The 26,813-nt window shown below is 38.0% G+C and overlaps 2 protein-coding genes across 11 annotated transcripts in view; one reads left to right on the top strand and one right to left on the bottom strand.

Annotated features, from left to right (window-relative positions):
- Positions 1 to 26,264, top strand: part of ppip5k1a (diphosphoinositol pentakisphosphate kinase 1a) — a 66,212-nt gene extending 39,948 nt beyond the window's left edge. For 2 of the 7 annotated variants that reach the window (XM_056462078.1, XM_056462076.1), the window contains 5 exons: positions 4,100 to 4,159; positions 4,721 to 4,900; positions 7,272 to 7,409; positions 9,347 to 9,460; positions 11,202 to 16,478. In XM_056462078.1, coding sequence (XP_056318053.1) covers positions 4,100 to 4,159; positions 4,721 to 4,900; positions 7,272 to 7,409; positions 9,347 to 9,460; positions 11,202 to 11,776 — 1,067 coding nt within the window. In that variant the 3' untranslated portion in view covers positions 11,777 to 16,478. Of the gene's footprint in view, positions 1 to 4,099; positions 4,160 to 4,720; positions 4,901 to 7,271; positions 7,410 to 9,346; positions 9,461 to 11,201; positions 16,479 to 26,175 lie in introns of those variants that run through there. The other 5 variants (XM_056462080.1, XM_056462077.1, XM_056462081.1 and 2 more) reach the window with 3 other exon arrangements.
- The window catches only part of map1aa (microtubule-associated protein 1Aa), a 55,224-nt gene continuing 50,671 nt past the window's right edge, over positions 22,261 to 26,813 (bottom strand). For 2 of the 4 annotated variants that reach the window (XM_056462074.1, XM_056462075.1), the window contains 2 exons: positions 26,499 to 26,731; positions 23,857 to 26,312 (listed from right to left, as the gene is read on the bottom strand). In XM_056462074.1, the coding sequence (XP_056318049.1) occupies positions 26,157 to 26,312; positions 26,499 to 26,731 (389 nt within the window). In that variant the 3' untranslated portion in view covers positions 23,857 to 26,156. Of the gene's footprint in view, positions 22,891 to 23,856; positions 26,313 to 26,498; positions 26,732 to 26,813 lie in introns of those variants that run through there. The other 2 variants (XM_056462073.1, XM_056462071.1) reach the window with 2 other exon arrangements.

Raw genomic sequence — 26,813 nt, 5'->3', positions numbered from 1 at the left:
GTTTTGTGTAATATTATAGTTAAGGATGTTTTGATATATCTACAAAACAAATCCCAAAATACTGATTAAGCTATTTTTTGCAGTGTACAGTTATAAATAGATATGTAAGATAATGGATCTGAACCACTGCTGGACAGAACACCAATGATTAAAGCCTTCTCCTGTTGGCAATTCTCATTGTGTTATTGGACAGTGTGATTGATCACAGAGGAATGGTTCACCTGTCACTTTTTTTACCCCATTAATCTTCTGTCTATTATTGTTTAAATTCAGTGTGGTCGTGCATTTGAATTGTGTTAATTATGTATGTTGTGAATGTTGAGCTGTGAAGCCAGAGTGTTTTACACACGTTTTTTTTTTTTTTTTTAAAGGGAAGCAGCTTAAAATCAGCTTTCTTCAATCTGTCTGCAGAAAAAGATTACATATTTTGAAATGCCACAACCAAAAACTTAAAACAGAGATCTTAAGTTTAGATAAATCATTTATAACACTTATAAGATGCAGAATGACTCCTAGCAGATCTCTTTGTGGCTCTCTGCCCTTAATTAATATTTTTTTCTGTGCATAAACTGAATGATGAATATTTATTGATTGCGATGATAAGACCTGTAAAAGAATCATCTGCATGTGTTGTGATCAAGTGGATGTTTTGACACGTAGCATAAAATTGAATGGAGATGATAACAAAGGTAGAGAACAATGCAGATGAACTGCTTGTAAACTGAATTGCAGCAGTGTGTTGTCTAGATTTATTTGGACATAGTGCAACTGTATATATGTGTTCAGTACATCTTCAGCAGAGCTTAAAGATGGTCCCTGGTCCACCTACACAATCCTCATTCCATGCCAGATCCCACACACTCTGCCCACCACACATTCCCAACCATCCAGCTCTCAAAATCTACATGTGAGCCTTTTGTCCAGCATTCTCTCTCTGTAGTTACACTTACAGTAACACTCACTCACCTTCATGTTGAAATGAATGGACAATATTTAAACAGATGTATTTCTTTCAGCCTAATTACTATATTTTTGTGTTTTTCTGGTAAACGTGGGTCGGGTCAGGTCAGATGTGCCCACAAGAATAGTTAAACCTGCAATAATGTGAATTGTGGGCATCTCCCAATGGTGCACAAGATGAAACAGCTTAATAAAGAAACCATAATGTCTTAATTAAACTGTAAAAAGGTTTGTGTAAGCAGTAGTTCAGGGCAAAGCAAATATACTTGACTTAATATGAAAGTTAAAAAATCCACAGCTTGATATAAAATCAAATGTGTTTATGTTGGAACCGCTGATAATGGCCAATAAAAATAATAGCATTGGTTTCAAAATTCTGGGTTCAGTAATATTTCTTCATTAGTTTTAAAGTTAATTTTGATGCTCATTAAGGCTGCATTGATTTGATAAAAAATACAGTAATATTACAGTTTTAAATGGTTGTTTTCTATTTTAATGTTTTCTAAAACATTCACACACGGTTAAAATTTGAGCTGTTTTCATTCTTATGTGATCTTTCGTGAATAATTTAATATACTGTGCCCAAGAAACATTTCTTATATATATTATGATAAAAAGCTGCTTTATATTTCAGGATATATTTTTCAGGATTAATTGTCGACTAGAAAATTCAACAAAACAGTGTTTATTGAAATAGAAATTCTTTTTAATTCTGTATTATTATATATGCCCATAATGTCAGTTTTGCTGAAAAAAAAGAAGTAATGATTTCGTAATTTTTTAAAGGTGACATTGGATACCCATTTTACACAATTTTATTAGATTGTTTTATTGTCTATATGAAAGTCTATAACTTGCTGTGGTTAAATTTCTCAATGGTAATCTAAATACACACCTTTCTACCCTGTCAAGAACAGCTCAGACCACAAGAGTCATGGTCCTTCATATCTATTTAAATGCTAATAAACTGCTACTCAACTCTTTGGGCTCAATTTTAACCCCAAAAAAGTTTGTGTCCGAATCCACTTTTGCTATTTTAAGGACAGAATAATACAAAGATTTGTTTTAAAACTATTTCTAAATTCAGTTCTAATTTCCAGCAAACAAATAAATGAACAATAATAACGAAGTGTGGTCAAAAAAGAGAGTTATATCCAAACTCACGTCCTGTTCTTATGCCCCATATGGTTCAAAACCGACAGGTGGACATATCTAAACTTGTTTTTATTAAAACAAATATAAATATGCATATAATAAATACTACTACTAATAATAATAACATTATATAGATGCAAATTGTCATGAATAAACTGAAAAAAAAAACCCTGAGGTAAAGGAAACCAATGGATTTGCTATTTAAACAACGTGGCGCAAAACGCAGGGTGTATGATAGGGCCCTTTGAGAGTCTGGATCAGCAGTGGCCGTAGTTCCAATCCATTCTTGAGCAGCTAAACCAGCTCAGCAAACACACAGCACTCAACCAAGCATTGAACTTAACCTAAAGGAGTATTTGAAGCGGTTTCCACATTATGATGACAAAATGTGAGCTCACGCCAGGCCATATGGGGCACATATAATTATTGAATATAATTTATCATTGCTTGACATTGCAGTTCGCCATTATCAATGTAAACTGTATTCAAACAAACATCTATACGTATATGACACTGGTGTATTTAACAAAGGCTCAGCCTAATAGCGTCTGAGCTGGTTGGTGTAAAAGCACAGTACCGCACTGACAAACACACATCTGCACATGAAGGGTGATGATCTAATTCAGTGTTTCTCAACCAAGTTCCTGAAGGACCACCAGCTCTGCACATTCCTGCTGGCTGCATGCGAAACCGCCTACTACTCAGTAGGTACAGCATTTGAATTTAAACGTACTACTCGGCTATTAAAAAAGTATGTTCTATACAGTATGAAAGTAAGAAGTATGAATGGAATTCGGACGTACTACATCCGCCATTTTGTCATGGTCGCGTGACCTACCTGCGTCAACTGCGTTGCTTTACTCCCATTCATAAATTATCTCGCGGGGACTAATGGGAGAGTGCAGCATGCATGGGATGTGCATTTCAGAATCTCACCGGAAATAGTAGGTCATCCAGGTACTTCTCACATACTGATTTTCGAATTCTATGAATTCGGACGTACTACTTGGCTCGCATACTGATTTTAGCGTATTGTATAGTATGGAAGTATACTGTTTTGGACGCAGCCCATGTCTCCTTAATCAAACACACCTGACTCTTATCATCAGCTAATTAGCAGAGACTGAAAGACCTGTAATGGGTGAGACAGACAAAGGAGACATCCTAAACATGCAGTGTTTGTGGTCCTCCAGAAACGTGGTTGAGAAACACTGATCTAATCAACACTAAAGCTGGCAATCGATAACTATAACCAAATGAAACAAACAAGAATTATATAATAATAATAATTATTTGCATGTTACAGACAAATTGTAGGTACAGCCACATACTTTAAAGCAATTTTGATGTGAATCCAGCTTTGTATTCCAAGACAAAACTAATCAATTTTAATGTTGCCTCTTTTGAAGCTGGGATTCTGTGTGAGGACCCCTGTGAACCTCTACATCGGAACACAGAGCAGAAAATTAAAGGCATCAAGGGTAGCTGCTTTGCTATAGACCATTTCAATGTGGTCATGTCATTGGCCCATGAACATTTCCTGCTTGTTGTCAAACTATTTCATAACTGTAAAAAGAGGGAATTCAATCATAACTCAACATTAAAACAGTTCTCATAACATTATTTATCAATATGTGGACCTTTCTGGATTCTCGGAAGCTATGGAAATGAAAAAAGTAAAACAGGAAATACATTAGGACGTTATAATGTGTACGTGCCTCAAATTTGTTTACAAAAAAGGCTGTCCATAATTGCTTAGAGGTGGGTACATGTAAAACAATAGCAATAATTTAGTTACATCTAAACCGACAGGAAATTCAAATGCCTTTCAAATTGTCTGAGCTGGGAAATACAGCAGAAACCCTAAAAAAAAGTGTATAAAAGGAAAAATTTAATCAGATGTCACCTTTAATGAAATAGTTTTTGTGATTGCATTTTGTATGGGTTCAATATTTGTCTCCACTGAGCACTGTATTCACTTTAGGCACACAAGATGACACTTCTACCAGGGTGATTAAACTACCTCTATGGTGGTCCTTCTCAGGTAATGATAGATCTCTATCCCACCGCTGCTTTAATCGGAACGGGTCGATTGAGTCAATCGACTGGGCCTAACCAAACCGTGTCCGTATGCACGCTCCAGAACTCACAGTGTGAGGAAATGTAGATCTGTTTAGCTCTTCTAGATGTCAGTTTGGGTACGTAGACTATGTCTGTGTAACTTAGTCGAATACCTTGAATCCGTTGTGGTCTTGTGCCTCAATCAAAATTTGTTGACTCCAGTCGCTGATACTGCTTCTTCTGCATAGAACAGTATCTGAATGAAGGCGGTGGACTACAACGGACTTAAGTGCTGCTGTGTGTCTGCTTGGGATTATCTGCTGGTAAACAGTCGCTCAGGCTAACTCGCCTTTGTTTAGGTGTGAAGGAGTGTCTATTAAACCCTTTCAGACCTGTTGTGGCCCGTTTTTCTGATAGCATGCTAAGTAATGAAACCGTAATCTCTGTCCGTAATGTCCCCACGAGGAGCCCATGCCCTCACGCGTCTGCTTTTCAAGCCCTGCTCCCCACTCTTGTCTTCCCTGCTCTGCCTCTTCTTCCTCAGAACCTCTGGAAGAGCACCAGGTAGCCCAGCTGCTGAGGCGCTTTTCCAACGACCCCAATATTGGCCATCCGTTCTGTTTGGACAGTGCTTTTGCCCACCACCTCCATCAGTGCTCCTATCATCTCCGCCTGTTCCGCAACTGGTTAATCTCTGGCCAGGACCCGCTAGAATACATCTACGGTCAGCCCTGCGGAGGTCTCTCCGTGCCCTGCTGTGCCGTGACTGCAGTAATTGCCGCTGCTCAGCTTTGCTCTATAGCGCCTCTGCTGTTTGAAGCATGTTGTGTCATTGGAAAGAGCGGCTTGCAGTGAAACAGCTGAATTGTTTTATTTGTTTGGCCTACTAGCAAAGTGCATTTAAAGTTAATTAACAGGCTAAATCTAAAATGTAGCTGTAATTCATTTCCCAGGTTTGGTCTTTAAAATGTGCACTACTGTACAACATTCTGGGGGCAGTCATTTAAAAAAAAAATTAATGCATTAATTAGGCAAATGCGTCTGGAAGGCCATCCACCACATAAACTTATGCCCGAGTAAATACTGGTTCATTCCGCTGTGACGACCCCTGATTAATCAGGGACTAAGCCAAATAAAAGTGAGTGAGTGAGCTAATAATTAAGAAAAGTGCAATTAATTTGATCAAAATAGACCAAAATTTTGACTGAAGATATGTATTTCAAATATATGCCTTTTGTACTTTGTTTCCATAAAAAAGACATTACAGGAATACATTAATTTCTAGATATATTCAATTAGAAAACAAACATGTATTGTGAATAAATGCAGCCTTGGTGAGACATCTTTGAGGAACATTACAAAATACCACTGACCCCAAACAGTAGTGTACATGCTAACATGCACAAAAATATTTACCCCTACCGGTGTATTTTACACATTCATGGTATTTCAGACTTTAATTCTAAACTAATTCCCCCCATAAGATCATAAAGTACATTGGGTAAAGACCCCATATTGATATGATTTAATAATTTAGCCCTTAAGGTGGTCAAATGTGTTTAGAAAGAGGGCATAACAGTCTAAATATATGCTTTGATGTCAATTTTAGCCATATTAAAGCAAAAAAAAGTTAGGAGTGACCTCTCTGCTGTGTGTTGTGGGGCAGACGCATGCTGTGGCATCTGATTGCAGCTGTGTCAGCTTAGTCACATCAGCTCTCTGACCTCAAAATGACAGACTTGCATGATAGTGGCATATGATTTGCATGCCACAATCCACCTGTTGTTTGAAAATAAAGGAAAAACACTAGATTTCTCTTTTAATTGGGACAATAGTTTCCATGTTTTTATTAATTTCATAGTTTGTTAAACTCACAATAATTGTTAACCAGATTTACTTACTAGATTGTCATATTATGCTATTGTTGTTTTATTTTGTCCTGCAGAATCCAGGATCATTTTCATTAGTAATAATCATAAGTGATGTATTGTCATGAAAGACATTATGAGTCACAAGTGCAGTTTTTACATGCTTTAATCTGCTTTAAAGGCCCATTCACACCGCAAAGACAAACATCAACAAAGAAGTTGGCCATTGTATTTGAATGTTGTGAATAATTTGGCGTCATGTTCAGATTGCCCCAACAATTGCCAAGTACAATAATTAAATGATCCTTCTCAGGGCTAAAAATACATATATGTGAAGCCTATCTGGTCTCTGGCCATATTAAGTTAAAGTTTGTTCCTATTTTTTGGAAAATCATTAGTTCCACAATCCAACAAATGGATATTAAACCTGTTCAGTTGGGTGAAAACAAACTCTGATCAATGGTGACAGGGGTAAAACACTGATCCACCAAACTTACCGAATTGATGGTTGGTGTTTTTCTGTGTGGTGTCAATTGGTCCATGTGAAAGTCCGTGTGAAATCAAAACGTATGTTTATTTTGCTAGTGCACGTTGTTATTCTTTAGGTGAACAATTAATCTGTGCAAGTTAATCAACTGAAAAAAATATTAGTTTTGGTAATCTTAAATCAAAGTCTGACCATTTGCTTCTGCGTTTAGATTGGTGGTCCTTCTTTGTTGATGTCAGTTTGATGGCTTCAGCCTCATAATTATAAACCATGCCCCTTATATGCAAATATAAGATCCTGATATGCAAAAAGAAAGTCCCATCCACCTACTCAATATTCATTTTCAGTCAGAAGTACATCAACATGCAAAAAAAAGTCTCAGCAACTTCTGGTTCACGCGGACTTTGAGTTTGATTTTTCAGCTAAAAGAAGTGTGTAGAAACTAACAACTAACAAGTTTTTTTTTGTTTTACTTGAAGTTGGCTACATTACTACCAAACCATGTATTTGTCTGTAGTTTGAACATAGATTTAGATTTTCTATGTAGTACATGCAGAGATATGAGTGGATGGTTAAGAGTTGTTTGTATGCCTGTACATCCTCCGATGACTGTTGTTCTGTCACTAACAAGGGTTTGACAGTTGGTGGATTGACTATTGACATTGGTTCAATGACTGTAGTGTCTCTCAGAGATGTCTCGATAGAGGCCTGTCTTCTCTCATCATTTCTCTCATCTGCAGGTTTTGAAGGCTGCTCCATGGTGCCCTCCATATATCCTCTCGAGACCCTTCACAACTCACTCTCACTGAAACAAGTAAATGAGTTCCTGACGACCGTGTGTGAGAATGCTGGAGATTCCCACACCAGGACAACCAGAGGTGATGCCCATATGACCACTCTACATTGATATAGAGCACATATCCAAGAAATAACATGTAACTTTGGTGCAACTCCATTTATTGTTGATGGAAGGAGAATAAAGGAACCTGCAAACTATAGGGGTAGGCGAGTTCAAACCTGGAGACACAGTCCTGCAGAGTTTTGCTCAAACACTATCTATAAACACCCCAAAAAAGTCAATTTAAGACTGAGTGTTATTAGAAAGCTACAGAGTGGGGAGTTTTTTTTGAAGGCTGGGTTAAAACTCTGAGGGACTCTGGCTCTTCAGGACCAAACTTGTCTAGCCCTGAACTAGGGTGTGTCTCTGGGCCGGTACACTTTCAAAAGTTTAGCTTTTGTACAGGTCCATATTTGTACCTTAGCAGTACACATTTGTACCATCAAAGTACCGTGAGGTACACATTTGTAATTTTAAGGTATTAGTTTGTACCATTAAGGTACCAATGTGGACCTTTTGAAAAGGTACTGTCTCAGTGACAGGTTTTGTACCTTTATTTCTGAAAAAGGTATTAGTTTGTACCAATAAGGTACCAGTGTGTACCTTTTGAAAAAGTAGTCTCAGTGACAGGTTTTGTACCTTTATTTCTGAAAGTGTATGTACAGTTGAAGTCAGAATTATTAGCCTCCCCTTTTAATTTTTTTTATATATATTTCCCAAATGATGTTTAACAGATTCAGGACATTTTCACAGTATGTCTGATAATATTTTTTGTTTTGGAGAAAATCTTATTTATTTTATTTCGACTAGAATAAAAACTGTTTTTAATTTTTTAAAACCCATTTTAAGGTCAAAATTATTAGCCCCTTTAAGCTATATTTTTCTATATTCTACAGAACAAACCATCATTATACAATAAATTGCCTAATTACCCTAACCTGCCTAGATAACCTAATTAGCCTAGTTAAGCCTTTAAATGTCACTTTAAGCTGTATAGAAGTGTTTTGAAAAATATCTAGTCAAATATTATTTACTGTCATCATGGCAAAGATAAAATAAGTCAGTTATTAGAAATGAGTTATTAAAACTATTATGTTTAGAAATGTGTTGGGAAAAAAAATCTTCTCTCCGTTAAACAGAAATGTGGGGGGGGGGGGGGGGAGATAAACAGGGTGGCTATTAATTCAGGGGGGGCTAATATTTCTGACCTCAACTGTACATCATCAAAATGTTAATCCTGGAACAACATTCCTGTCCAAAATATAGTCTTAGCCTTGTCCCTATCCCAAACCATAAATATGGTCTAGAACAAAAACATAGCTTTTAAACCTTTTTGTAAATCTAAATTGGCCATTGACAAGCTGGTTGGAATTTTGTTTTACTTATGTTCACCCCAGGAATTCAATCACATCATCAACATCAATAGTTTATGCACATTTCTAGAATCTATGCACTTTTTGCCCAGTAACCTAAAATGTGCTGGATGGAAACATTGCTAGACTCCATTACTAGTTCTAAAAGGCACTGTGGATTTAGCAGAGGAGGCTTGGGATGAGATTTGTAAGACATTGTTTGAAGAATGTTCAAATCCTGAGAAATAAGCAATTTTAACTAGTGACAGACCGCGTTATTGTGTGGCCACACACACACACTTGATTTTCAGGCTGGTTTTAAAGAAAACCAGGACGTAATGTTTGTTGTGAATACATGCTCTCTAGCGGCGAAAATTACATGCGTTCCCAATAAGGACAAAATCTTGAAATCTAAACAATGTCTTGAAATGTGGTATAAACTGAACAGATTAATTGACACCAGACCATTTAGTTCCTTGAAAATGATCTGCTTTTTATATAGCTTGTGTGTGCGCATTATTTTCTGATAAATTAACAGATCGATGTGAATTACTCCTTGTATATGTTTAAGTGAACTTTAGGTCACAATTGTTTTAACTGCGTGTGTTTTTATCCTCTTCTGTAGCTCTTTCAGCCATGTTTGACTCCCAGAACCAACCCACAGGGGAATCTTACATCCCACACAGAGTCCTGTCATCTTCTGTTTCACTACGCCAGCGCTCTGATCGACCACCCTGGTGTGAGTACTGCTGCCTTCACATGGACAAAACTCTCAGCGCTCACTCACACATGCTGGATTGAGCAGATGTTCAAATGATCTTTACTTGTGATCATTACAAAAATCATCGTGCAGTTGAAACCTAAATTCGTACATTTTCATGAATGTTGGGAATTGATATATATAATCATGGAAGGTGTCAGTGTTGACAGTAAAGGAGAGAGTTACATTTGAGATTACAAGCTTTGTGCTTAAAATTAAACTTGTTGATGTTCATGCCATGTCAAAATTACTGTCATTTTGATAGATAGCAATGTGACCTTCTGCTGCAATGTGCTGTTTTCATCCTCAGACTTTGAATTATGCATTTCTGTGCAACACTATTAATGCCTGAATGAATCAGGTGATGCATGATGGAGCTCTCAGAAAATTCACAGTGTATCAGTTGTAAATACAAGCCCTGTGAAGATGAAACTATGGGAATTATGCTGTGGCATGAATGCACCTTTTAATTTGTACAAATAAAATCCACTTTATTTAAAGATCAGTTGTTTACTTACAGTACTGACATAATAAATAAAACTTGGTGCTGATAAAGAGGATGGTGTACTGTAAATGAGAAAAAAATTCTTGCTAGGGCTGCACAATATAATATTTTAGATATCGCAATGTGAGCATCCACAATAGTCACATCGCAAAGATATGCAATGTTGAGTCTGAATTATAGTTGACCTAGAACCACAGAATTTTATTTAATCACTGTATTTAGATGGAATTTATATTATTTATGCAAAAAACAACAACATTTCTTACTTAAATATTTTGTCCTATTTCTAGTCCAAATATCTACATTTCAAATCCAAGACAAGATTATATTATACTTACCCCACTGGCAGATCATTTTGCTTGTTTTAAGGAAAAACTTTACTAATCTTAATATATTAATAATTTTTACTTATTTCATATAGAAGGTCTAAATTTACTAGAACTTCTGTGTTAAGCTACTTTATAAATCGCTGAATAAATAAACATGAATTGAATTGAATTCTTCTGACGGTGTTCTGTTTAACTGTTTTCTCACAAGTGAAGCCTTCAGTTTTTCCACTTACAAAGTTTGCCATGTAAATAGCAAATGCATCACGCCAACTGACTCTTAAAGGGAATGGGAGATGAGACTCTGATTGGTTTATTCTCAAAACACACCTATAACTCATTAAGAGAATGAGCACAGCCCTGTTAGACCATGCACCGCAGTGCAGATCGTATTTTTTCATCCTTAAAATAGCAAAAGTTGATTCTGACATGCCCTTGATGCTTTTGCGCCCTGCGCTTTAGACTTTGCGCCTAGATCGTGAAAATAGAGCCCATAGACATCACCTACATATATACTATATAACTGCAGGTTAACTATGTTTATATGTATAATAACTGTAACTGTTAAAAGCTATTAGTTACTAGTTAATTAGATAACGTTATTGGTAACTACTAAAGTTATGGTAACTAATACCCTCAACTTTTCTGATTTTGATTGTGATGCAATAATGTGCACCTTTTGTAATGCTGCATTGAAACAATAATTATTGTGAAAAGTGTTATACTAATAAACATAAATATATGAAAAAAACAATAGAGAGAACACAGTGGTGAGACTGGGGAAAAAATAAGTTCTCATAATGATTAATGAAAGACAAATATATATAAAAAATGATTTTGCAGTTTGTTTTGCAGCCAAATGATGGTTTGTGTGTGTTTGTCTGTACAGACAGCAGTGGTCCCTCCAGCACAGTATCCAGCGCTGGACCCTCATCTCCCACCACGGCTGACACCTCTCCGCGCTTCAGCTTCAGTGAGAAGATCACCCTAACGCCTCAGAGCAGTGAAGAGATCCACCAGGCCCCTCAAAACAACAACTGCCACAGTGTGTCTTTGACATCCGAACCCAGCATCCCCTCCGAGGACCCACACCGCTCCATACCCTCTCCCATCCAGGAGAGACCCAGTCAGATAACAGCAGACGGCACAGACTCTGCAGGCCAGTGTCTGACAGAGAGCCCCTGCTGTGATGAAGGGTCAAGTCCAACCTCCGCCGAGATCAGTCCACCCAGCCCTCACCCAGAGTCCTTCTGCGGGCTGCCCGGCTCCCTTCCTGTTCTCCTGGAGCTCCGAGAAAGCAGTTCTGAGACTGGATCCAGCGCCCAGACACCGCTCAGCCCAGAGGACCCTGATGAGTTCTTTGACACGCAGGAAACGGTTGACATTTGGAGGGAGAGCCCGGCGTCCCTTCCCCATCCTGGAACTCCTCTGGAGGTGGGAGCTCCTAATGTGCCTGAGCCTTGAAGGAAACAGTGCTCCCTTCACCCCATCCCAGCATGCTCTTGCTGTAGTGCCTCACACCTTCATTTAGTCCCGTACAAGGGACTTGCCTACATGTTTTAAAGGTAAAGTTCACCCACCTCACCATGAGTTTCTGTTAAAGACAAAAGAAGATATTTTGAAGAATGTGAGAACTCTTTGACATCCATAGTCGGAAAAAAAATACTATGGCAGTCAATGGCTACCATTCTTCCAAATATCCTTGTGAACAGATGCAGGTTGAGTAAATAATGAACGAATTGATATTTTGGGGTGAAATATCCCTTTAAGGTAAATTGAGGTAATGGAGGCCCTCACTTGGTGAAGATGAGAAGCTTAATAAAGTCTCCATGGTTTAATTGTGTAGCGTCATTCAGAGATGCTTCCTGTGTAATGCGTCACTCTCGTTGAATGGCCAGTGGTCGAACATAAGCTGTTAGATGCACTGAAGTATTTTATACGAGCACATATTATCTTCCTCATGTCCAAACGACTGCAAACGACTTTTTTTTTTCTTCATTAGCTGGTCTGGAAGGGACCTGATATTTGAATCAAATAAAGGGACATGATATTTGATACTAGCTTATGTTTTCTGAAATACTCTTGAATATTGAACTTAGCTTAAGTATATTAAAGGGATAGTTAAAGAAAAATGTCAGATTTAATAAGTCCTGTTGTTTTAAAATACTAAGATTTTTGCTCATCTTCTGAACACAGATGAATTTAGTGTGTTCTGAGAACTTTCTGTCTCTCAATTGAAAGTATGTTTCACTGAATAGGTTAAACTTTTTTACGTCAACATACACTAAAACATAGGGCTCAAACTGGATTCCTGGAGGGCCGCAGCTCTGCACAGTTGTGCTCCAACTCTAATCAAACACAGCTTATTCAACTAATCAAGGTGTTCAAGACTGATAGACACGACTAGATCAGCTGTGTTTGATTAGGGTTGGAGCAAAACTGTGCAGAGCTGCGGCCCTCCAGGAATTGAGTTTGAGACCTATGCTGTAAAACATGCTCTGTTCCACACAATCGATTTATGTTGGGACAGCAGGAAGGAATTCAGTTAACTTATTAGCTTTTACAAATTTAAGTGGATTAACATAAAATAGTTATCACAAATTAATCTCAAGAATTGTGTTGTTTCAGCTCATTTTAAATAAGTAGTTTAACGCAGAAAATGTGGATTTGGATTGTAGAGCAAATAAAAATTGACAGCAAATAACAGTACTCAATGGTTCTTGCAGAAGAATCTCAAACGGTATTTGCGTATCAAGCAAATATGTTTCAGCTACAATATTTTGATCAATCAGCATTAATAAACAAGGAAAGGCTAGGATTAAACTCAACCCAGGCTCATTCTGATTAAATACCCCTACTTATATTTCTGAAGTGCGTCAAAAATGTCCCAGGAGGTTTGTTTTTTTTTGCAGTTTTTGTTTTTGCGAATCCACCAGAAGGTGCCGTGTACGTTTTTTGAGATCTCAAAATTTTCTCGCGAGTGCCTTTCACGCCTGCTGTTCTCACGTAAATCCACCAGAGGCTGATGTCGACTGACTGATTGACCAATACACCCACCCACCCGCGTCCCTAAACACAACCAATAGTGTTTTCAAAAGCACAGATTCGCCCACTCACCCACTTCCCTAAACCCAACCGACAGTGTTTTGAAAAGCAATCCAGAAAAAAAGCCCTCGCGGCAGCCTAACTTTTACCATGTTTTCAGATTTTACCACATTCTCACAGTGTTATTTACTTTTATTTTATCTTACCTGCTTTCTGGAACCGTTCATATGGAGGTAAGCGGTCAGCTGGTAGGCGTGAAAAGGAATGGCGTCATACCGCCCTGAATCATTCGTTTTAAGCCGCCTTTCCACCGCACACGACATTCGGACACAACTGTCGGAATACGCCCCCTTGTGGCAGTCTCACAGAATATTCTGTTTTGTCATGCACCATAGGAAGCTGATTCTCGTGTTGGTGTCCGAAGTGCAAAAGCAAGAGCCTTTATTCTCCATGCGTTCACCATGGTTGAATAAATGAATGAATGAATACTAAAAACTCATAGACTGTTAAAAATTTTGGAGGGAATGTGGAGACAACATCAAATCATATTTTTAGTTTATGATTTTTGTATTTTTAGTTTGTTTATAAATAGAAATGTTTTTTTAAATATAGACTTTTTCTGATTCAAAAAATAATAAAAAAATATTTCTCATCTCTCGCGCACGGACCTGCTTGAACAACACTGGAAACACGGCCGGTCGCATACGGTCTAGTCGCAGGAGTTCAAATATTTTAACGGATCCGCATCTCAAATCAGATCGGAATTTTCCACATACAGAGATAATTGGAGCTTCACGCAGCTCCCGGACAACTCTCCATTGGAAATGAATAACTTTCGGTCTGTCGATGGTCATTTGTCATGCAGTGGAAAGACGGCTTTAAAGACAAAATGCAGCCATACATTCTTCTTGCTACATAATTCTCTGACTACATAAATGTTTATAGGGCTACGTTTACAGAATGAGCCTATGTTAAATAAACTAGTTAACCATAGAAAGTGATAACCTCTTTTTAGAAGGCTTGAAAACCTGGAACAATTTACTTCCAATAAAGGGATAGAAATCCTTAAAACTTTCATAAAAATGTTTTGAAGAGAAACAAACATATTACGGTTTGGACTGATATGAGTTCATTTTATTTCAGAGAGAATTATTCCTTTAACATTTCATTACTATTTGCCAAAGCTTGCTATACCACTGTCATAATTTATTAAATCATTATAAAATCCAGAAATGTAGTCTAAATATATATGTATTTATTGACTAATATGCAGCTTACTTTTAACAACGAGACTGCAAATAAGCAAGTCTCTTTTTTTTATATTTTAGTTTTTATTTTTGTAAAACATACAGTGCTGTCACAGAAAAATAAGCAGTGGGCTTCATTTCAAGTACATTTCTCCTGCCTTTTACCACTCACATTTTTGACAATGAAGTACCCTTTTGTACTGTGACCCTCCTGTTTGATCAAATGAAGAGTGCGATAAGATTATCAGACCACCAAACATTTGGTCTCATTTCTGATTTAGTGTACAGTAAAAAGTTGCTGCTTTTCAGAAGGATAGACTTTAATGTTATATTGTTGATCTAAATCTGTTCAGGGGGAAAAACAATTATGTTAACCCTGAAGAGTTCCCGTTGTTTACTGAGCATGCAGAAAGTGTGTGTGTGTGTAAAAGTAACCGACTCTGACTGATGTAAGACCAGCTTGTTAAACCTCTAGAATCTAGAGATGATCGTTTTACTTCCTCCCTCCAGCAGTGTCTGTGAATTATTCCACTCCGCTTGGAGTACAGTAAAGCACATTCAACCCACTTGACAACTGTAATCACTGACATAAGCATCTGCCTCTGATGGATTCAACTCAGATTTGTTGTACTGTTGGTGCTGTATGCTGTCTGTGCAGTAGTATTAAATGGCACTTTGATTTACAGCGTTTTAAATAAAAGTGGCATTGTCTGCAGAATATGATTGTCTTTTTGTGTGAACCTTGCAGGGTTCTGACTCGGTCAGTCCTGCGCTGTTAACACCCCTTTTTTAAAATGAAACTTTTTATCAATTTCTCAGTGAATATAGCCAGATGCATTTAAACAAAACCGTTTTATTTATCAGTTATATCCATTAAAATAAGAGTTTGGTCACCTAACATCTTCAGAAATAGAAAGATAATACATTTCAATTCAAACAAGTTGTAGAAAAAATATAGTCATCAAATTTGGTTTAATATTTTTTTCCAACATATTAATTTGGGTGTACTCATTTTAAGTTTTTTTGTTTAATTAGCTGCAGTTTTGGCTTTGGTACTGACTAATCTAATGTATGCACGCAAATATATTATTGTGAAGTATCCTATAGAGAATATTAATTCAAAAGAGAGGTCTGTGAGGGGTGTACTCGTATATGCTGAACACTGTGGCTGTTTCTCAATATGCGTTCTTTAGTGGTCTTGCGTCCTCGTGTCCTCGTGTAACGTCATCATCAGCTGCCAAAGTTCAATTTCAATACTCAAGACCACAAGAACGGAGGACACGTGAAACCTGCCGGATGCAGACTTGAGCACCGATCTCGCTCTAGAAGTCCCAGAAGTCATTGCGACTGGAGGTGTGAAGCGCAGCATTTTATTTAGATTTATTATTAAAGTTCAGAGATATTACTTATTTACCTCAGGAGTTTCCCTAAATGAAACAGTAAAAGTAAACAAACACATTAAATGTGTTTGTTTGCTGAAATTCTTATTAAAATCTGTTTTATTTATATTGTGCAATGTATATTTATAATGTTTTTATGCAGAGTATATATTTTGAAAGGGGAAAAACAATAAATCGTTGTATGAATGTTGTAATGTTTAAATTTTCCATTAAAAATCGTGTGAAGGTCACGTGACCATCAGGAAGAACGTAGCATCTCATTTCCTCAAAAGGACGCGTTCTCTGTTCTCGTGGTCTCCCGAGTTCGGTCTTTCAAGGACACCTGGCAAGACCGGTCTCCACAAGAACATAAGTCCGTTCTTGGCGTCCTTGTAATTGAGAAACAGCCTGTATCTGTGGATTGTGATTGTAAATTCTGGTATTTTCTATGACTTTATATTTGGATTACAATAAATTGTATGTTTCACATTTTTACATTCTGTCCAGCGCTTTCAAATCAAACAATAATAAAAACAAAAATATTCTAACACTGTAAATTAAATTAAAAAGGTATTTTGATTTACCCTATTACAATAGTCACTTTACAGTTGGTGCTATCCCAAAAAAAGTGGTCTAAAGAGCATGGTGCAGGTGCACTTAGGGTGTGTTTACATCAGACGCGGATGAAAGGTTCAAGCGCAAGTGATTTACATGTTAAATCATGTAAGACGCGAATAGACATCCTGCGGCTCGTTTTGCGTGAATGAGGCATGAATGACGCGATTCGCATAAATGAAGTGGTGTAAAGTTGAGTGTTTAATGCACTTACCGCGCCAATCATGCAAATCGCTCAAGTTGGAAAATCTGAACTTCAGCAGACATTCGCACTGCGTTAACCAATCAGGAGCTTGCTCTTGTAGAGGTGTGATTATGACATAGTGCCTGTTGTTGGTGTCCCGAGGGGAAATCCTCTTGCGGACAATGGACAAGAGCTCATCAAACTGGGCTCAGCTCAGTATGAAGCACCACTGAAAGCCTCCATCATCCAGGTATAGTTTCTGGAGGAGTTGATGACCTCACAGAGCTGGGTGCACCTCTGAAATGATCTAGTGGAATAAGAAATGGCGCCGAATGAATCTATGCTGTTTTTCATCCTTCCTAAAGCCAGCTACTATCGCAATAAAATCCATGTTTAGCAATGAAGCTAGAGTCACTGGGCAAACAGAAGCCCTGCCCATGACGTGAATCCGCATCTAGTGTGAAGTGAATTTGACGTGCGAATGAAGCGAGTAAACTCAAAATATTCACGTGTCTATTTACACACAAATAGCATGATTTATTCACACATGCTGTGTCTGGTGTGCACACAGCATGAATTCATTTTTGCTGTTTTCAGGACGGAAAAGTGGTCTGTGAACCCAGCACATGGCCTGATCTGGTCGTTCTTATTTTCTTAAAGAGTTATGGGTGTGTTTTGGGCATAATGTGTATTAAACCAATTAGAGTCTCATCTCCCATTCCCTTGGGAATCTCATCTCCCATGGCATATTCGCTATTTATATGGCAAATTTTGTAAGCAGAAAAAACTAAACACTTCACTAGTAAGGAAACAGCTTTTGCATCACACATGAGCAGACCATCTGTGGAATGAGCCGGATTGAACCAAAGCCCCGAGATGAAGGTATAGGAGGAGGTATTTGCTGCTGTGCATCCCTGTGTGATAAGCAACATTGTACAAGTGTTTTGTACCTGCCTATTATTAATACACTCTTTAAAGGGCACATAGGTTACCCCTTTTTTCATATTTAATATAAGTCTTTTGTGTCCCCAGAATGTGTCTGTAAAGTTTCAGCCCAAAACACCCAACAGATTATTTATTATAGCTGTTTAAAGTGTCTATATTATAGCTGGAAAAAAGGTTTTGCTGTTTTTTTTTGTACTGGCCCTTTAAGGCTAGTCCTCCCCGCCCACCGTTCCCACGTGCTTGTCAGCAATTGCCGCCCTCGGCTGCCTCAGGAAGCAGATCTCACGTAGCGTGTGTGAGAAATACTACAGTAAGAACTTTAACAATCAGTATTTGATGCATTTTTTTGTGGATTTGCAACAATGAGTCACACACAATGTCATTACAAAGTTCACGCACACACACACGCAGACATGCACACACACACACACACACGCACACACACACAAACGTAGCGCAGACACCTTGAACCTCTTCCTTCATCAGAGCCTGTTCCACCTTGAACCGCTGCTTCTACCAGAGACTGTTCCCCCTTTAACCTCTTCCTCCACCAGAATCTGTTCCACTCCTTGAGCATCTTCCTTCACCAGAGCCCGTTCCACCCCTTGAACCTCTTCCTCGACCAGTCTGTTCCACCCCTTGAACCTCTTCCTCGACCAGAGTCTGTTCCCCCTTGAACCTTTTCCTTTACCAGAGTCTGTTCCCCCTTGAACCTCATCCTCCACCAGAGTCTGTTCCCCCTTAAACCTCATCCTCCACCAGTCTGTTCCCCCCTTGAACCTCTTCCTCCACCAGAGTCTGTTCCCCTTAAACCTCTTCCTCCACCATTGTCTGTTTCCCCTTGAACCTCTTCCTCGACCAGAGTCTGTTCCACCCCTTGAACCTCTTCTTCCACCAGAGTCTGTTCCCCTTAAACCTCTTCCTCCACCAGTGTCCATTCCCTTTTTGAGCCTCTTCCTCCACCAGAGTCTGTTCCCCCCTTGAACCTCTTCCTCCACCAGAGTCTGTTCCACCCCTTGAACCTCTTCCTCCACCAGAGTCTGTTCCCCCCTTGAACCTCTTCCTCCACCAAAGTCTGTTCCCCTTAAACCTCTTGCTCCACCAGTGTCTATTCCCTTTTTGAGCCTCTTCCTCCTCCAGAGTCTGTTCCCCCTTGAACCTCTTCCTTCACCAGAATCTGTTCCACCCCTTAAACCTCTTCCTCGACCAGAGTCTGTTCCACCCCTTGAACCTCTTCCTCCACCAGAGTCTGTTCCCCTTAAACCTCTTGCTCCACCAGTGTCCATTCCCTTTTTGAGCCTCTTCCTCCTCCAGAGTCTGTTCCCCCTTGAACATCTCCCTCCACCATTGTCTGTTGCCCCCTTGAACCTCTTCCTCCACCAGAATCTGTTCCACCCCTTGAACCTCTTCCTTCACCAGAGCCCGTTCCACCCCTTAAACCTCTTCCTCGACCAGTCTGTTCCACCCCTTGAACCTCTTCCTCCACCAGAGTCTGTTCCCCTTAAACCTCTTGCTCCACCAGTGTCCATTCCCTTTTTGAGCCTCTTCCTCCTCCAGAGTCTGTTCCCCCTTGAACATCTCCCTCCACCATTGTCTGTTGCCCCCTTGAACCTCTTCCTCCTCCAGAGTCTGTTCCCCCTTGAACCTCTTCCTCCACCATTGTCTGTTCCCCCCTTGAACCTCTTCCTCCACCAGTGTCCATTCCCTTTTTGAGCCTCTTCGTCTACCTGAGTCTGTTCCCCCTTGAGCCTCTTTCTCCTCCAGAGTCTGTACCCCCCTTGAACGTCATCCTCCACCAGAGTCTGTTTCCCCCTTGAGCCTCTTCCTCCTAAAGTCTGTTCCACTTTTTTTTTTCTCTTTTGCCAGAGTCCACTCCACTGTCCTCCTCCAACAAACTCAACTCCCTCCTTTTCATTCACCGACTGTATTCTGTGCAAATTCTCTCATCATAAACAACAATAAACAAGTGCTAAAACAATGTAAGAATCATTTTCTACTTAAGTGATCATAAAAAGCTTAATTTTATCATCAAATGCATCCGGAACTATTAGTTCATTAGCCCTGAATTAAATGCATTTTATATGTATTCTGTTAATTGACATTAATAACCTGCAAGCTTAATCATTTTGCTCTACATGACCCTGATAGCTAGACAATGGAACTACTGTTAAAAATAATAATTACCACTCTGATTAAAAAACAAAAGTGGATTTTCATAATCATATCTTCAACATGATCTGATAATTCATTACCCACAAAAATGTAACTTTTTCTTAACAAAATTCAGCAATTTGCATCTTTATAATCCTGTACTTTCTGTCTCTGTGAGTCTACACTTGTTAAAGCATCATTATCTCAAGCACGTTATTCATCCTCTTACTTGTTGGCATGACAACAGGTTTTTTATCATTCATCACCTGAGGGTTTTCATTCTGTTAACCGCAGCTGCTGCAAGAAACACATCTTCAGCAACACAGAGTAAACAATCATCATAGTTATTAATGCATCACATTCAACTCCTTAATCCAAACTGTATGTATTTGCATGCGATTAGGAACAGTGGGTCATTGTCGGCATTGCCCATGGCTCTGCCAAGCACTGCGATCTGTTTTCTTCAACACAAGCCCATTGTTCATTTCCATGGCTTTTCTATCAGAAACAGACAGTGTGGGGAAGAAAAGATGGTTGCCAACATTAATAGGCATGTGACCCAGACGGTGATGTCATCGGTATGTTAATTGAGCCCAATTTTTCAGTGTAGCGGCTGCCACCTGCCAGAGCTCAACACTGGCATACACTCATCTCTTATTTATTAAATCACATACAGTGTAACCTGTGTTTTATTATTATTCGGGCTATTCAGGACTGAAACCCAAATTAATATAATATTCAATAATTTCCTTTAGATTGTGGAGTCAATATTCATATATATATATATATATATATATATATATATATATATATATATATATATATATATATATATATATATATATATACTCACTGGCCACCTGATTAGGTACACCTGTCCCAACTGCTCGTTAAAGCAAATTTCTAATCAGCCAATCACATGGCAGCAACTCAATGCATTTAGGCATGTAGACATGATCAAGATGATCTGCTGCAGTTCAAACCGAGCATCAGAATGGGGAAGAAAGGTGATTTAAGTGAATTTGAACGTGGCATGGTTGTTGGTGCCAGACGGGCTGGTCTGAGTATTTCAGAAACTGCTGATCTATTGGAATTTTCACCACAACCATCACTAGTTTACAGAGAATGGTCTGAAAAAGAGAAAATATCGACCCAGCGGTGGTTCTGTGGGCGCAAATGTCTTGTTGATGCCAGAGAAGAATGGCCAGACTGGTTCCAGCTGATTGAAAGGCAACAGTAACTCAAATAACCTCTCGTTACAACAAAGGTCTGCAGAAGAGCATCTCTGAATGCACATCTCCAATCTTGAAGCGGATGGGTTACAGCAGCAGAAGACCACACTAGGTTCCACTCCTGTCAGCAACAGGAAGCTGAGGTTACAATTCACACAGGCTCACCAAAATTGGACAATAGAAGATTGGAAAAACATTGCCTGGTCTGAAGAGTTTCGATTTCAACATTCAGATGGTAGGGTCAGAATTTGGGGTCAACAACATAAAAGCATGGATCCATCCTGCCTTGTATCAATGGTTCAGGCTGGTGTTGGTGTGAGGGTCTGGGGGATATTTTCTTGGCACACTTTTGGCCCATTAGTAACAATTAAGCATCGTGTCAATGCCACAGCCTACCTGAGTACTGTTGTTGATTTTGTCCATTCCTTTATGGCCCCAGGATAACGTGCCATGTCATAAACGCGAATCATCCCAGACTGGTTTCTTGAACATGACAAAGAGTTCACTGTTTTCAAATGGCCTCCTCAGTCACCAGATCTCAACCAATTAGAGCACCTTTGGGATGTGGTGGAACGCGAGATTTACATCATGGATGTGCAGCCAACAAATCTGCAGCAACTGCGTGATGCTATCATGTCAATATGGACCAAAATCTCTGAGGAATATTTCTAGTACCTTGTTGAATCTATGCCACGAAGGATTAAGGCAGTTCTGAAGGCAGTTCAAAAGGGAGTCCAACCCGGTACTACTAAGGTGTACCTAATGTGTGGCTGGTGAGTGTATATATAAATGCTATGTAACAAAGTTTTTTTGTCAAGTATTGTCTACATATTTGACATTAGTACTTTACATTACTCCTACCATATTGAAACTTTGCATTTAATAACTTGGCAGACAGATTTATCACTAACAAATGTGGACAATAGAGAAAAACAACAAATAAACAAAATATAATTGGATAGATTTGAGTGTAGTTAGAAGATTATTTTCTCATTTATGAAAATAAAATTGAGCAAAGTTGAAGTGAATCCAAAATTCTAAACTATAAGCCCATATTTAAATGTAAGATATACCCTAAATCTATGGCAGCTGACACAAGAACAGGCAAAACTCCATTGGATAATTTCCATTAACATATTTTATTAGCGTTTATCAGCTTTACCTTTCTACAACATATTTGTAGACACTCATTTAGAGAGTTTAAAGAAAGATACAGAGTATTGCACATAAAAAAAGAGAATTAAAAGCAAAGGTAATGGAAAAAAAATAAAGGTACACATAAATATTTTTTTAACAACACTGCACGCTAGAAATGATAGCGCGGCCTGGTTATATGTGCCTTTTCAGTACAGTTGAGACTTTTATCATTTAAATATTTGTTTAAAATAGTACTTTATTTAATATAACTATGAACTATTACATACAAGTTCAAACTTAAGGTCACATGCAATAAACAGCTAGGCTCAACGGAATGCTATATTTCAAAAGTGGTGATGCTATTGAGATGGCAAACTCAACATTGCAACTAAAGGATGTTTTGCACAGCACATCATGACTAGTTTTTTTTTTTTTTTTACATATAGAAAGAAAGAAAAGAATCACACGGACACTTACAAATCTTGAATATAAAATGTGATCAGTGATCTAGTCACTTGATCTGGCAGTCTGCAGTCTGGAACTTGTATGTGTTTGTTTATTTCTGTGGTACTGCGAAGTCACATCTGGGTTCACCATGTCAGGCGCCACAGCCAAATAACCAGAAGCTCAAAAGTTACAGCACCTTAAAAAACATTAGAGGCAAGCATTAACTGTGAATCCTTGAATATTGTTACTCAGAGAAAGATGAGGGATTATGCTCAACCACATACAGTTTGTTCTGTCATTTTGAGTATCAAAACTGTGCAAGTCAACAATCAAATCTTTTGGACTCGGACAATGAACATCAGGATTGTAAAAACTGAAAAGCATGAAGATTTAAATGGACTTCTAATGGAACTGCAAAACATCTCATTTTCTTTTAAAACCTTCCTTCGTTAATAAAGACGACATTAATTGAGCCAAGCACCTAAAAGCATAACAGTATTCAAATGCATGTTCAGTTCTTACCTCATGATCATTTACATGCAGTGCATACAGTACTTTTACAGAGTTTGCTTTTCATCGGTCAACCTGTTCTGAGACAAGAGCTCAAACCAGTGCTAGCATTTATCATTTAGCATATACGACCTATCTGCAACATCTAATTAGACATTAAAAGAAACTATGCAATCTTTCCTCATGTCAGGAAAACTCTTTTTTTTTTTAACTGTTGCTCATCAAACTCATTTCAAACTCAAAACTCATTTAGTTGAGTTTTACTATTTTTCAATCCATTCAGCTAATCTCTGAGTCTGGCAGGAGGCTATTTAGCTTAGCTTAGCATGAATCATTGAATTGGATTAGCATCTTGTTCAGAATTTGCAAAAAAAGAGATTCGATATTGTTTCCTATTCAAAGCTTGACTCTTCTGTTGTTACATCATGTTCTAAGACTGATAGAAAATGAAATGTTGCTATTTTCTAGGTCAATATGTATCCGCTTGTTAAGTGTGACATCATGTGAAGCGGCTTCCCAGTCCAAGTGCTCTATCAAACACTTTCGAAAATCATGATCGCTATATATATATATATATATATATATATATATATATATATATATATATATATATATATACATACATACATACATACATACATACATACATACACATATATATGTGCCTAGTATTCAATGGCCAGAAAGTGATTAATTTTTTATAAATTGGTAAAATTTTGGTATTTGTGATGCAGCAAGTCCAGAGACTGTTGTGTACACCATGATTTTATATAAAATTCACTTTAATGTGTGATATGACTAAAAAGTGGCCCTAAACGAACATTTTCTCAATCTAATTGAGCAGCTGCTTGGACCTGGAAACAGTATTCCATATGTCACGACTTAACAAGCGGATAGGAACTATAATGAAATTCCTGTGGAATAATCAAGGAACTATGTTGTCATACCATAGCTGCTGCAGGTACAATAATATTACACAGTAAATCTACAAAACTAAAGAAGAGCCAGGCTTTAAAAAGGAAAATTATCTAACCATGCAAATGGCCTAATCCGATTCAGTGATCTATGCTAAGCTAAGCTAAAAGTGCTAACGACAGACACAGAAATCGACTGAATGAATTAAAAAATGGTAAAACTCAACTGTTTACCTCCAGGGGAGTTGTACAATGATGCTATGAGTGTTCCCTTCATAAGAATTAGTATTTGTAAATGCATCATCATGGTTGGTTAATTGGAAAATATAGTTTTCTGTTAGAGGTCAATCCCCATATTAAAGTCACGACAGGCTTTGAAAAGTTTAAAACACAATATATATTCGAACAGGCTCAAGTGCAGTGCCCATAACTCACATCTTTCATAGGCTTAAAACACTTTCATACATAGTGTATTCATGGAATACCATGCACTTCTATTGCCTGCAACTTTGGCTTACATACCAGTCATCCCTTCTTTCCATCCCTTTAAAGTAAGCAACTTTGTCTTTCGTATATACTGTACATTTTATAACTAGAAATCATTACAATGTGCTAATGAATAGAAAGAAACCCTAATAAGCCCATAATAAAACATACTTCTGAACTTCATCAACACTAAAAATAAGTAAAACTCTGTGAACGTACACTTTATACATCATTTAACAACAAAATAAGATTTGATTTCCTTTAATTTAGTGTTAAAGACTTCATTTAGTTGTTTTTTTCTGAGATCAAGATAATTTAGTCCTGATCTAGTATCAGCATCACATTAATGTTGCTGTTGTTGATTGAACACATTTCTCTCTGAGTCAGGAATGTAACGTCATTTTGTGCAAGCTGCCACACAATTCTATAACATTTGCATGTTTTTTTATTTGTAATATTTTTAATCTATTCGTCTAATTATTTCTGAAATACTAGCACCCGGGTATTTGTTAACGGGACAGTTTGCACCTAAATTTTAATTCTGTCATTATTTACTCTCCCTCAACTTGACACAAACCTGTTTTAGATTCTTTGTTCTGTTGAACACCAATTAAGATATTTTGAAGAATGTTGAAATTGTATTCCAAATAATTTTTTTCCCTTCTATGGATGTCAATGGTTACCAGATTTTTCAAAATATCTTCCTTCGTGTTCGACCGAAAAATAAATACCAACATTTGGTACCGCATGAAAGTAAATGGTGAGCAGATTTTAATTTTGGGGTGAACTGTCCCTTTAATCTCTCTACTGAGTTATATAGCATCAATTGCAATTTACACAGTGAGTAATAAATACCCTTGATAGGTTAGAAAATATTTGAACTGGCATTATTTATATTTCTTGAATATTTGCGTGTGCTGTGATGGAGGATGACGCCATGTTGTGTAAATCAGGGCCTCAAAGGAGCAGGTTAATTAGGATAGGAATGATAAATGAACGAATCGGATGAAAGCAATAAAACCTCATCCAGTCAATTTGCAGTATTAGGGGATTCAATTCAATTCAATTCAATTCAAAAAAGTCAAGAGGTATACTTGTGCTTATTTAAATAGCATTGTAAATAAGGCTATATATCAATTTTGTAAATCCGTTTAGCACACTTATTTGGTTACCTTGTTCGGTATAAAACTACGACTGAGAATGTGATTGTGAAAACTAGTTTAAACAGGCCCTGGTCCAAACTCTAAGGGTCAAGAATTCGGTTCTCCATTTAAGTATTGTACAACGTAAAGGGAAAAAGCCACCCTGAAAAGTATACAGTGAAAGGCACATCTTCCTTCTGTTTTCCTGCACTCGAATAAATCTCATCACCAGGAAATAATAAAGTTTCTATCATTTGATTGGGGGTCCCGGGCAATAGACAACATGTGCTGTTTTAAACCTTAGAAAGTTCAAAAGCAAAAACAGGTTAATTTTACACTGAATAAGCAACTGTTAAGGCTGTAACAGACCATTTGAGAGTAAAAATGTGGACCTGGGAGCCATGTTGAATTTAGAACTCTATTTTGCAGGCTGGGAATGACTCGTCCTGCATTACAACTGTGCTGCTGCTGGCCAGGACCATGATGTTCAGCTCCTGTTGCTTCTCATGGGTCTGCTGATACCACTCGCGGGTCACTTCTGTGTCATGTGTAGGTATCAATGTTACCTGTAAAATGAAAATAAGACATTAATAGAATGACAGCTTCTGCCTCTAACTTTTGAATCCTTTCAATTATTCACTTAAGCTGAAAACAAATAAAATAAATTAACTACAATATTTACATGCACAGCATCCATAAAATATTCATCATATTAATTAGCAAACCACAGAGAAGAATTTAACGAATGTTACCTGTAAATTAGATCCCCACTGTGCCTTTCCCTCTAGCAAGGCATCTAGTACACTACGGCTCGGTTCTCCGTTGCTGGAGTCATTTCCACTCACTACGTAATATGCAGAGCGAACACGTTTAAAAAACTCCTGGTCCACATTTTTAGCGCTACAGTGGTTGGGAATGTAGGCCAGATCCACATAGATAGGAGGACCAGGGGGCACTGATGTGCTGAATTTTGCAGAATTTGAACCTGTTAAAAACAATGAAAATGAGCACAAACTTGGCATCAGTTCATGTTGGTCAACAACTCTTGATTTGCATATTTAAAATGT

Source organism: Danio aesculapii, chromosome 7 (assembly GCF_903798145.1).
Source record: "Danio aesculapii chromosome 7, fDanAes4.1, whole genome shotgun sequence".
NCBI lineage: Eukaryota > Metazoa > Chordata > Actinopteri > Cypriniformes > Danionidae > Danio > Danio aesculapii.
Note: the sequence above shows the minus strand (reverse complement) of the source record. Positions and strands in the feature narration are given on the sequence as shown.